Source organism: Ursus americanus, chromosome 4 (assembly GCF_024610735.1).
Source record: "Ursus americanus isolate L20-20 chromosome 4, mUrsAme1.1.p, whole genome shotgun sequence".
Classification (NCBI taxonomy): domain Eukaryota; kingdom Metazoa; phylum Chordata; class Mammalia; order Carnivora; family Ursidae; genus Ursus; species Ursus americanus.
The window spans coordinates 29902237-29914048 of NC_142130.1; the positions used below are offsets into that span (position 1 = coordinate 29902237).

The 11812-nt window shown below is 53.7% G+C and overlaps 1 protein-coding gene across 4 annotated transcripts in view; it reads right to left on the bottom strand.

Annotated features, from left to right (window-relative positions):
• TMEM44 (transmembrane protein 44) overlaps positions 1 to 11812 on the bottom strand; it is a 34809-nt gene that overhangs the window by 20378 nt on the left and 2619 nt on the right. For all 4 annotated transcript variants that reach the window (XR_015724171.1, XM_087861521.1, XM_087861522.1 and 1 more), the window contains exons 2-8: positions 11501 to 11627; positions 9617 to 9710; positions 8350 to 8516; positions 8072 to 8158; positions 4150 to 4320; positions 2467 to 2595; positions 420 to 524 (exon numbers count right to left, since the gene is read on the bottom strand). Coding sequence is in view for 3 of the 4 variants with exons in the window: in XM_087861521.1 (XP_087717647.1) it covers positions 420 to 524; positions 2467 to 2595; positions 4150 to 4320; positions 8072 to 8158; positions 8350 to 8516; positions 9617 to 9710; positions 11501 to 11627 (880 nt within the window). In the remaining variant the exon portion in view is untranslated. The remainder of the gene's footprint in view (positions 1 to 419; positions 525 to 2466; positions 2596 to 4149; positions 4321 to 8071; positions 8159 to 8349; positions 8517 to 9616; positions 9711 to 11500; positions 11628 to 11812) is intronic.

Below are 11812 nucleotides of genomic sequence, written 5' to 3' on the forward strand. Positions count from 1 at the left end.
TCAGTCTCCGCCTCTCCACCTGCCCCAGCCATGGTGCAGGCCACACCACCTCTCTCCTGGACTTACAACTGTCCCTCACAGATGGCCTTGCTTCTATCTCCTCTCCCCCAGTCTGCCGCCCAGCACTGCCTCAGTGATGCCTTTAAAAGGCACATCTGACCCTGAGTCTCCAGTCCTGATGCCTCCTGGACTCCTGCCCCTCAGGATGACAGGCTCCACGGTGGGACGATCTGTCCCTTGCCTCCTCTCCAGCCTTCCACCCTTCCCTCACTGAGGCCTTGGAGAGCTCCTTCCTCCTTTTACATGCTTTCTTGCCTCATTCTGGCCATCGGGGAGCAAAAGTGTCACCTTCTCCAGGAAGCCTTCTGTGACTACTTCCCACCCTTCTGGACCCTTGGCTGTGGCCCACAGCCACTTACCTGCTGCACGGGCTCGATGGTCAGCTCCAAGTAGCGACTGATGGCAGCCATTGTCCTGAGTGATTTGCAGGGTGGTAGTGTGGTGAGAGGCACCCAATCTGAATTCTTTCAAGTGGAGATGGGGAGACAAAAACAGAATTCTTAGTCAGGAGACATTTTCCCAAAACACGGTCCCATTTTCTTCAAAAGAATCCTTAAAATATTTTTTTCTGTTCTTTCATGGCACATTTCACTTTCTCCTTCCTATAAGATGTTATCTTATCTCTCTCTTTCTCTTTTTTTTTAAGATTTTATTTGTTTGAGAGAGAGAGAGTGAGGGAGAGAGAGAGCATGACAGGGGAGAGGGTCAGAGGGAGAAGCAGACTCCCCGCTGAGCAGGGAGCCCGACCTGGGGCTCGGTCCCAGGACCCCGCCGGGATCCACCTGAGCCAAAGGCAGATGCTTAACCGACTGAGCCACCCAGGCGCCTGTCTTATCTCTTTGTCAGTGGTTCCCAAACGTGGCTGCACAGTGGAGTCACCTGGGCATCTTAAAAAAAAAAAAAACCCTGATGTTTAGCTCTGCCCTCCCCCAGCAGACATTCTGATTCATTGGTAGGGATGCGACCTGAAGTTTCAGAGTCCCCCGCCTCCCCAGATGATTCTAAAGCGTGGCAAAGTCTAGGAACCACTGCAGTAGGCACTAAATAAACGCTTTTGTAAACCAGTGGTTCTCAGCCATTAGTGTGCATCAGAAGCACTCAATGGACTTATGAAAACACCCTCAGCTTCAGAGTTGGTAGAGCTGGTGGAGCCCTAGAATTACATCTCCAACAAGTTCGTGGGCGATGCTGGTCCAGCGACCACGCCTTGAGAACCAGCACTGTAAAGAACTACAGAAGAGGGGCGCCTGGTGGCTCCGTCGGTGAAGCGTCTCCCTTGGGCTCGGGTCATGATCCGGGGTCCTGGGATCGAGCCCTGTATCAGGCTCCCTGCTCAGTGGGGAGTCTGCTTCTCCCTCTGATCATCCCCCCCCACTCACTCTCTCAAATCAACAAAATCTTAAAAAAAAAAAATAAAGAACTACAGACTACAGAAGACATCGCCAAGGCTCTACTTCCTCCCTTCAGAACACCAAGACACACAGGGCTCTCTTGAAACACTTTTGCTCCCTTTGGGGATGTAATTTCCTTAGTTTCTAGAATGGAATGAAAATAACCCCCCATTAGAGCCTTGGTGGGAATGTGGAGCTCTGGTCCAAGCCCTTGCAAAAACCCCCTCTCCCTTGGCCATGCCCACCACGACCTTCTGTTTCATTAATTCGGTCAGATTCCATTGTTAAACCTAGAACGTTCGAAGGCGTGGACCAGTTCGCTCACAGAGAGTCTCATTTACAGTCTCTGAGAGAAAAACGAGGATAGTGAGGAGCCCAGGCAATAGGTGAGATTTTTCTCCTCAAGAAATGATCTTAGAAAAGAGGGAGCTGCTTTATTCCAGCCCTGATAAGCATGGTTGTATAATGAAGTCATTTCTCAGGTACTGGAACCAAGGACTTTTGACAAAGACAAACTGCCTCAGTTGGAAGAAGCGCTACTTCCTCACGGAGGTCACCTTCTCGAATCAGCAGAAGGAGACAATCGCGGGGCTTGGTGTGACGTAATTGTAAATGGTGGGCGCTACCGTCAACAGCACCTTGAAAGATCAGCTTTTAGCCGCATCAACGGAAAAAGGCTGTGTTAGTGAACCTGTTACTTTATGTAACACGGGAACGTACATATATGAGGAAGAAAACTGCTAAAGAGCATACACGGACATTGAGTATTCCATCTATGTTGCTAAAAATACATTAAAGTTTATTAAATGATCAAAAAACCTTAAAAGTGCGTCATAATTGGAAAAGCGGAGGGTCCTATTTATTCAGGGTACCCTTAGTGTTGGGCAAAACCAGTAGCTTCTTTTTTCCATAAACAGTTTTTTAAAGTGAGCAACTGTCCTAGTTCGAGGGACCCCCAGGGTCCCGCATGCAGCCCCCTGGGGGACCCGCAGTTTTCCAGCCGGCGAGACCTTGCCTCCTGGCTTTCTTCCTCTTTGTCCGCGCAGGTCAAGAGGGCTTGGGTGTCGGGGCTCTCCCTGGCTTCGGGGGCAAATCCCAAGGCCCGTCTCATCTTGCTCTTCATCGCCCAGGAGAGGAATATGATCTGAGAGGGAGAGTTAAGGTCCAAGGAAGCAGAGCATTCCAGCCACCCAGGGCTACCTTGAGCTCTGCACCCCGAGGGCCCCGCTGCCTGGGCTCTCTCCCTCCCGGGGCGATCCTGCCCGGGGCGGCCCCAGAACAGACATGAGCTCGTTTAAGAATGGAATTGGGTCTGACTTCCTCGACATTTCTCACGCAAGGGCCCAGCACCAGCAAGATCCTGCCTCTAACAATTTAGTAAATACTTAGTAAATATTTGTTAAACAATAGCATTTTGAAAAACATCTTCCTTGAAGGGCTTCGCTTACAGGGACAGAACAGAATAGCGTCCCCCCCCCCCGCCCCACCCCAATTCATATCTATCTGCAAATTCAGAAAGTGACTTTATTTTAAAATGGGGTCTTGGAGCCCCTCGCTGGCTCAGTTAGTGGAGCGAGCGACTCTTGATCTGGGGATTGTGAGTTCGAGGCCCGCGCCGGGTGTAGAGATAACCTAAAAATAAAATCTTTTCTTTTTCTTTAAAGGGTCTTTACAGACACAGTTAAGATGAGGTCATAGTGGATTAGGATGGACCCTTAATCCCATAATCCTTGTAAGAGAAGAGGACACGCAGAGATACACGAAGGGAAGAGGTTTTGTGAAGACTAAGGCAGGAAATAAAACTAGGCTACCACTGCCAAGGAGCACCAGGGCGATGAGAAGCCAGAAGAGGCAAGGGAAGTTTCTTCAGGAGAGTGTGGCCCTGCGTGGACTTCAGACTTACAGCCTGTGGAACTGTGAGAATACATTTCTGCTGTCTCAAGCCAACTTCTGATAACTTAATATGGCGGCCCTAGAAAACTAACACAGCTCATGAGAGAACAACCGTTTTTAACCATTTCTGAACTATGTTTGATAAATCCACAGATTTTTCATACACAAATTACCCACTGTCCACCCGTCTATGCGCCCCCCGTGTGAGCTTAGCTTGCCCTTGAGGCTCTCTTGTCAAGGTTGCTGGGCTGTCTGTGCATCAGGCAACACGCCCTGGGGAACCAAAAAGGTGCTCAGCGGTCACTGACAAAGAGCAGCCCTTGTCAGCTTTTATCTCTGTTCCCAGCCCAGGCCCCCCCAGCTCTGCTTCCCCATCTCCGCGGGGATGCTTACCCCTGCGTGGCGCATCGCTCACAAAGCTCAAAGCTCGTTCCTAGCCTTGTGAGAAAGGCAGGGCAAAGATGAGGAACACAGGTTCCCGGGAGGGTGGGGACCGGCCCAGGGGAGGAGCAGCAGTGAGACTGGCGCCCAGGTCTTCTGCTCCCAGGGCCAGGAACTGGCATCCTTCCCCCCTGCTGCTCCACAGAGCTCCAGCCAAGAGATCATGCCTTCCTGTAGATATACATAAAGGAAACGAAATACAAAACTGCAAGTAACTGCAATTGCACCTGTCTGCCCCAGGCCTCAAACCCCGTCTCTGGCGCCTGGGAGAGAGCTCCAGCTAGCAAGAGGGAAGGAGGACACCGCAGGGGCAGGGAGGAGAGGAGACACAAGCGGTCAAGCCCCCTAGGCCCCAGGTGGATACAGAGAGGTCCAGCGCAGCTCGGCCGAGGGAGGTCAGGAACCAGGGCGTGGCCCGGAGCAAGTACTCAGGCCGCCGGTCATGGGCCACAATGGCCGAGGCATAGAGGAGGCCAGCCAGGGCCGACAGGAGCCGGGTCCACAGGTGGATGGAGGGAAACGCCTTACCCTGGCACTGAACAGAGAGAGAGGAGGGAGCTGGGCAGGGAGAAGCACTGCCACCCCCCAGCTTCCTCAGAGCCGGATTCTAAGACCTAGGCCCTTGGTGGCATGCAGGCTGGAGGGCAAATCCGCTGCCCATGGCCAGTCCTCAAAAGTGCTGTTTCTATTAGGCTTCCTTCCGGCTTTTGCTCAAGCTGCTTCCTTTGCCTGGTGAACTCCTATTCATGCCTCAGAACCTGGCTTAAACTCAACTCTGAGAAGCCTCCCATACCACTCCCACCCTAACAGGGGCGAGTCACTCCCACTTCCAGGCCCCATGACACAAGACACATCCCAACAGACAGACGGCTCCTGAGCGTAGGGCTGGCGTCCTCACCATCTCAGCATCCCTGAGACCTGGCACTGGGTAGGGGCGCATGAATGTCAGCTGGGAGAAGGGAGGGAATTAGGACGAATTATGAACAGCCAAAGACTGACTTTTCTTCCTGGGACCACCAATGCTGAATCTGGCCAGTGGGGAAAGGTCAGGGACATGAGAGACAACATTCTGGAAGTTTTGAAGTCAGGGGATATTTTTGGAGAATGAGTAATGACAACATGAGAGACTATGGACTATGAGAAACAAACTGAGGGCCTCAGAGGGGAGGGGGGTGGAGGATTGGGATAGACCGGTGATGGGTAGTAAGGAGGGCACGTATTGCATGGTGCACTGGGTGTTATACACAACTAATGAATCATTGAGCTTTATATCAGAAACCGGGGATGTACTGTATGGTGACTAACATAATATAATAAAAAATCATTAAAAAAAAATATTGGTTAAAAAACCAAAACCAAAACAATACAAAAGCCAAAAAACCCATATTCAATATTTACATGTTACGTATCCTTTATAGGAATGAAGTCACGTTATATATACATTTATATGTATATACACAAATACTATATATTTTCAATGATATCTAATCACATGGTATATTTAAATTTATATAAATATAAATAATATATAATTCATTTTACTTTTTAAATAACTGAATTTAGAGATATACAGGCCTTGGCTAGAGAATGAAAGAAATTCAGAGGAGGAAGCAAGGTTTGGCTGATTTTCCGCATTTTTATTCTAACTCTCACAAAGATTCTTTGCGAGTGTCTCATTTCCCTCTGCATTTCTTCAAGTTTGGTTCCTGGGGCTCCCTGTTTTGTTCTGGCCATGCCCTGAAGACTGTTCATAGAGACAGGCAGCGCCCAGGCTGGGAAGGGTGGCCCCTGACCTGCCGGCCGCACCTGACTCAGCCCGGGAAGCAGCTCTGTCCCAGTCAGCACTGCTGTGACGAGAAAGCCTCGGGGACCCCCCAAGCCTGCCCAGCCCCATTTACCACGGACACTGACGGCCCGAGAGGGGAGGTGACTTGCAGGGCCAGGGCTGGGACCTGCCCTCTGCCTCTTGACTTTGCACCTGTCGCTGCTCTTGATGAGCTCAAGCTGGGGGAGCCCTCTGCTGTCACTCACGTGCCAACCCACTGACTTCAAAACTCAATCTCCCTTCCTGCTCGGCACTAGGGCCTATGGGGCTCTATTTGCCTGCACGCCAGACACACTGTAGGTGCTGAGCAACTGCCGTAGGCTGGGGTTGGCTTGGTGACTCGAGATACGGCAGGGCCGGCACACACAGGCTTCGTCTGGCTGGTCACAGAGAACCCAGGTGGGATGTCCAGCCCAGTGGCTGCCTGGCAAATCTGCGCTGGGGGCTGGAAGCAGGCCGTGCCTCAGCTCCTGCAACGGTGACAGGTCCCAGTGCTGCCAGCATAGGCTGTACTGGTCAGAACGGGGACTTCGTCCACCAAAGCCACTCAACTGTTCTGCTTCTCAGTGCCCTCACCAGGGGTAAATTAGAAGCAGCTTCTGGGGGTTCTAGGGTTCAAGGCCATGCTGGCGATGCTTCCCAGAACACCCCAAACCCTGCTGAGTTTCTCCCCCAGTAAGGGGATCCTAGCTCTGGGCTCAGAGACAGAGGCTCAGAGATTGCCCAACCTAATCCCTAATACGATCTAATTCTATTCTGCGTGCCCAGGTGCCATCAGGCTTGAATGCCTTTAGTGATGGGGAGCCCACTACCTCCTAAAATAAGAATAACAATACTGATTGCTTTCAACGTTCCAGAAACTACGCAAAGCAACTAACCTATAAATGGGGTGTGCCCCCCTCCCCATAACCTCTTTCCAGTCTTGGTTTTGGTTCTCTTCCCCAAGATCACAGAGAACAGGGCTGCTCTTTTTGCCCCGAGAAAGCCCTTCTAATTCCTGCGTCCATGAGCTTCCTTTTTCCCAGACCAGATTAGGTCGATCATTAAAAAGTGTCTGCTGGCACCCTACCACAGGCGGACTCCAAGCCCCTGGAACACAGATGGAATAAAACAGACAAGACCACTGCTCTCAGGGTGCTGATGTTCACCGGGGACCAGCAACTTGGTTGATAACCACAGGAGCTAATTTCAGGCTGTGACAAATGTTGTGAATAAAAGGAAGCAGAAGGAAGGACACAGTTGTGGGGCGATGTTAGGTGCGTGGTGTTAGGGGTTCAGAGCCTGTGAACGTGGCCTTCTCCGGAAACAGGGTCCTTGCAGATGACCACGTTAAGATGAGGTCATCAGGGTGGACCCTCACCCAACATGACCGTGTCTTTACAAAGGGGAAAGTTAGGCACGGTCACGTACAGAGGGAAGGCCGCGTGAGGACACACACAGGGAGAAAGAACACCGTGTGAACCCTGGAGTTACTTAGCTATCAGCCAAGGAGCTTCCAGAAACTTGGAAAGGGGCCTGGAAGAGCTCCTGGCCTAGTGCCCTCAGAGGGAGCATGGCCCCGCTAACACCTTGGTACTGGTCTGCCGGCCTCTGGTACCTTGAGACAAGACGTTTCTATTGTCCCAAGTTTATGATCCTTTTGTACGGCAGCCCCAGGGAACTAACACAGCCAGGCACTGCACCAGCCCCTCTGAAGGCCTTCGAGCCCCGCGTCCCAGGGGCTCCCCATGCTCCCCTTCCTTGATCTGGAGGCGGCACGCAGGGGCTCTCCTGCCTCGATGGCTTTTCCTGCAGGCTCCCGTGTTCCCTCACCTCTGCCTCCCCCAGCCTCACCTTCCCTTTGGAGTCAGCCTGAGGCATCCCTGGCACCCCCCACCTGGCAGGGTGACATTTGCACCCTCACTCATTTGACTAGTGTGGGAGCTTTCTCTCCCTCTTCTGAAACCCCAAACATCTGATTCTTGGAGCATTAAAATATCCTGCTTTGCATTTCCGTGTCTTTCCATGAGACTCTGAGCTTCCCAAGGGCAAGCACAGCATCTCAAGTCGTGGCTGCGTCCCCTACCGCACCGGCCAACACGGGGCTTCCCTGAGCCTAGATGCCTGGAAATTTCTGCGGTGAGAAGCCCGGCAGCCACGTGACGCTCTCCTCTGAAACCTTCTCATTTCCTAACGGCACGCTCATTGACTGAACCCCAGTGCTTCTACGTGCGAGCCTGCTTTTCTCTGCTATGGAGAGAACACAATGGGCTGTCCCGTGAGGGGCTCTAGAAGGCCTCACACGCTCCCCAGGGTGGGCTGCCCAGCGCTTGCACATGCGCAAATGCACACACACACCCCTACATGCGTGATATACACGTGACACAACACTCCGCCCCAGGACCTGGAGCTTGGAGGGTGCTCCCAGGGGCCCTAAGACCCGCCACGGGGACCCACAGTCCCAGCCCCGACCCAGCCTCACGATTCTGGAGAGCGGGGGGATCCGGGAAGCCCAGGAGCCAAAGGCAGCGATGCCACCCAGCAGGTAGCCGAGGATCTCAGTGTTGTCCTGCGGGAAGAGGTGACACACTCAGCGCCCTGAGGGGACAGCCCACACATCCCACACCCAGCCTTTCCAATGTTAGTAGTTTCCTCCCAACAACGGCAAGCCCCAACCCTACCCCTACCCAGGGCACTTGCTGGGACCATGAGGAGGGAAGGGACACGCACACCCCCACGCCCTCCTGGGCTCAGCCTCACCTGCAGCAGGCTTTCCAGCAGCCTCCGCTGGGGCCCTCGGATGGGGCCCGAAGCCCTGGGGACGGCGGCCCAGAGAGCCCAGCCTGGCCCCAGGCTCAGCGGCAGGGCCAGAGCAAATACACTGGCCCTGAGCCGCCGCCTCCTCTTCCTCTTCCGGGAGCCCCGACCTGCAACACACAGCAAAATGCCACAGGCTCCTGGGATCTAGAACTCGATGGAGAGCGACATGCAAAAACCAGCTGTCGACCCGGCCCTGATGCCAGAACGGCTTCCCAAGCTCTGCTACAGGCCAGGTCCTCCCCACCCGTCAAGGCCCCATGGCTGTGCCTCCTCTTTGCAGAAGTCCTTCCTCCCCACCACCCCATCCATCCACCCTCCCGACCGGTGCTCTTCTCCTTCCTCGGCCTTCTCAGAGCGTTTTATGTTTCACGGGTATCTGTGCACAGAGTTGCCTCTGTGAGACTGAGCCCCCGAGGGCAGGCACCACGCCTGCAGCTTCGTAGTCTCCGCAGAGCCCAGCACAGAGCGGAGCCGGCCCGGCCTGGGGGAACACACCAATGTGTTTCCGCCGGGGCCCGAAACTGTGAGCCAGAAAGGAGCACGGTCTTGGAAGTCTCTTTGAAATAGAAGACAGCTAGTCCTCCGAAAATTCTAGTAAGAACATGTCTCCTCTGGGCGGTGCTGAGCAGCGGGGCACGTCTTACCTTACCCCACAGACGCAAGCACTCTCTTTTTGGACATGGGTCCGGGCACGCTGCTGCCCCTTCTCAGGAAGGCCCAGTCCCACAGAGGCAGGGTGACCCAACCCAGCTCAGTGACTTCCAGTCCCCGCTCTGCCTGAGGTGGCCCAGGCCCATTCCTGGCATCCATTTCCGGAAGTTACGGGGTTTGTTTGTCCATCCTAGACTTGCACACTGAGATATCACTGTTCCTCCCCACAGCCATGTACCACCCAACCTCCTGGCCTTTGCTCATCCTGATCGGTTCACCTGGAGAACCCTTCCCTGCGGTCCGCATTCCAGGGTCCCATCCATCCTTCCCTGACACCTGCAGGCCCCGCCTTCCCTCTGGCTGAGCACGGTGTGCGTGTGCCATCTCACTAGTAGCACCCAGGACTCTTTAGGGCCCTGCCTCTCTTCTCTGGCCGGGGTCAGGGAGCTCATTCCTTTGCACCCGCCAGGGGCCCGGCTCAGGCACAGGGAGCCGGCACTGAGCGCGCGGATGAGACTGGACGAACGCGCACAGGAACAGAGGACCACACACTCACCCAAATGAGCCTTCAGTTGGCAGCCGCAGATGGGGAAGAGGATGAAGACAAAGTTCACCAAGTCAACGACTGCTAGGTAGGCACCTGTGAAAACCTGGGAGCAAAGGAGATAGAGTCTTGGTGTCGGAACGTTCTCCGGTGACCACAGCCCCTCTCATCCTGGGTCTCCTCTCCCGCTATGTGCTCCCAGCGAAGTCACCTACCGCCCCCAGGAGAGGGGGGTTATCAACTCCCTTTGACTGACGAGGAGGCAGGGCGTTGAATGACCGATCCCTTAGGCAGAGGCCCATCAGCAGAGCCAGCCCTCCACTTCCCACTCCACACTCCTCCCAGTACTGGGTCAGCCTCTGCTGTGTGACTTTGGTCCAACCACTGACCTCCTCTGGGCCTCAGTTTCCTCCTCTGTGAAACAGGGATAGCAACAGTGCCTCCCTCAATGCTAAGCAGGTGGCACGAACATGGAAAGTACTTAGACCGGCACCTGGCGGAACGGACAAGCTCCTACCTACCGATGCACCAGCTACCAGGCCAGTCGGTTAAGTGTCTGACTCTTGATTTCAGCTCAGGTCCTGAACTCAGGGTCCTGAGATCAAGTCCCAAGTGGGGCTCCATGCTCAGTGTGGAGTCTGCTTGGGATTCTTTCCCTCTTCCTCTCCCTTTACCCTGTCCCCCACCCCCACCCCCAGCTCATGCACACACTCTGTCTCAAAAAAAAAATAAAATCCTAAAGAAAAAAAAAAAGCAGACTCTGGAGTTTGAATCCTGGCACTGTTGCTTACTGGACCTTATAAAATTTATTCAACCTCTAGGCCTGAGTGTCCACATGTATAAAACAGGGATAAGAAGAGAGCCTAGGTCATAAGATAATTCGAGGATTAAATGAATTCATATGAGACAAGCCCTCAGTGCCAAGAACATACTGAAGTACTTATTTATTTTTAAAGATTTTAGTTATTTGAGAGAGAGAGAACACGAGTGAGAAGCAGACTCCCCACTGCGCAGGGAGCCAGACTTGGGGCTTGATCCTAGGACCGAGACCATGACCGGAGCAGAAGGCAGACGCTTAACAGGCTGAGCCCCCCAGGCGGCCCCATAGTGAGGTATTTGATAAACATGAGCTATGATTACTGGGATAACACTGTATTCCACCAGCTAATGAGAATGGGCACCCAAAATGAAAGGTGGGTTGTCTGTGAGACAATACTATTCAAAGCAGGGTCTAGAATTCTCCCGGTGTGTGTCACAGCCACTAGGCTGCCTTCTGTCGTGTCCACCTGGATGGGCACCAGCCCCATGAGGTGCCCCTGCGGGGCATATGCCCTTGGGGTAGGCCCCTTCTACACAGGATTGAGGGCCTACACCTTGGGAAAGCCTGACACTGTTTCTCACTTGCCCCAAAGCCTGCATTACCACTTGGGAAAGCATTCAGCCAGCCCTGGGGAGCCGGGGCTGGGCTCCAGGCTCTAAAACCAATCACCACAACCATCACTATTTCCTGCTGTTTGAAGTGATGGGGATAAGGTAGTGAATACAAATTCCCGCCCCTGGGGAGCTGGCCCTCTAGCAGGAGTTAACATACCCTAAGCAACAAGCATAAGAAGTAAGGAAAATAGATGGGGTATCAGGGGCTCAGCTATGGGAAAGGTCTGCAGCCCCTACGATGGACGTAGAGCATAGGTTCACACGGGTGCTCAGGGGAGGCCTCACCATGCAGCTGATCTCTGGGCAAAGCCTCGAAGGAGATGAGCAGGGAGTCATGCGGCTATCAGGGCAGGAGCAGGGGCGGGGCAGAAGGACCGACAAGGGCACAGGCGAGAGGCGAACCCGCACCTCGACGGTGAAGGAACAAGACAGAAGCCACTGCCACCTGTGGGCCCGACTCACCTGGATAGTGAGCTGTCTGGCCAGAATGGCCCCGATGGTGTCACACAGGCTGGTCAGGAGGCAGCAGGCAGCACACAGCGCTGACTGGTCCCGTCCGGATTTCTTTGCACATCTCAGATAGAGAAGCCTGTGGTGACAGACAGGGGTGTAGGTGGGTATGGACAGAACACGGGAGCCATGAGTGGGTTCCCGAAGCAGGTGTCTGAAAAGGGCAATTGTGACTTTGTGTCCCTGTGAAGCACTCTCTCCCCCGGAGATTCAGCAGGTGTTTTTGAACTTGGTTTACAGATGGGAAAATCAAGGATCAAAGAC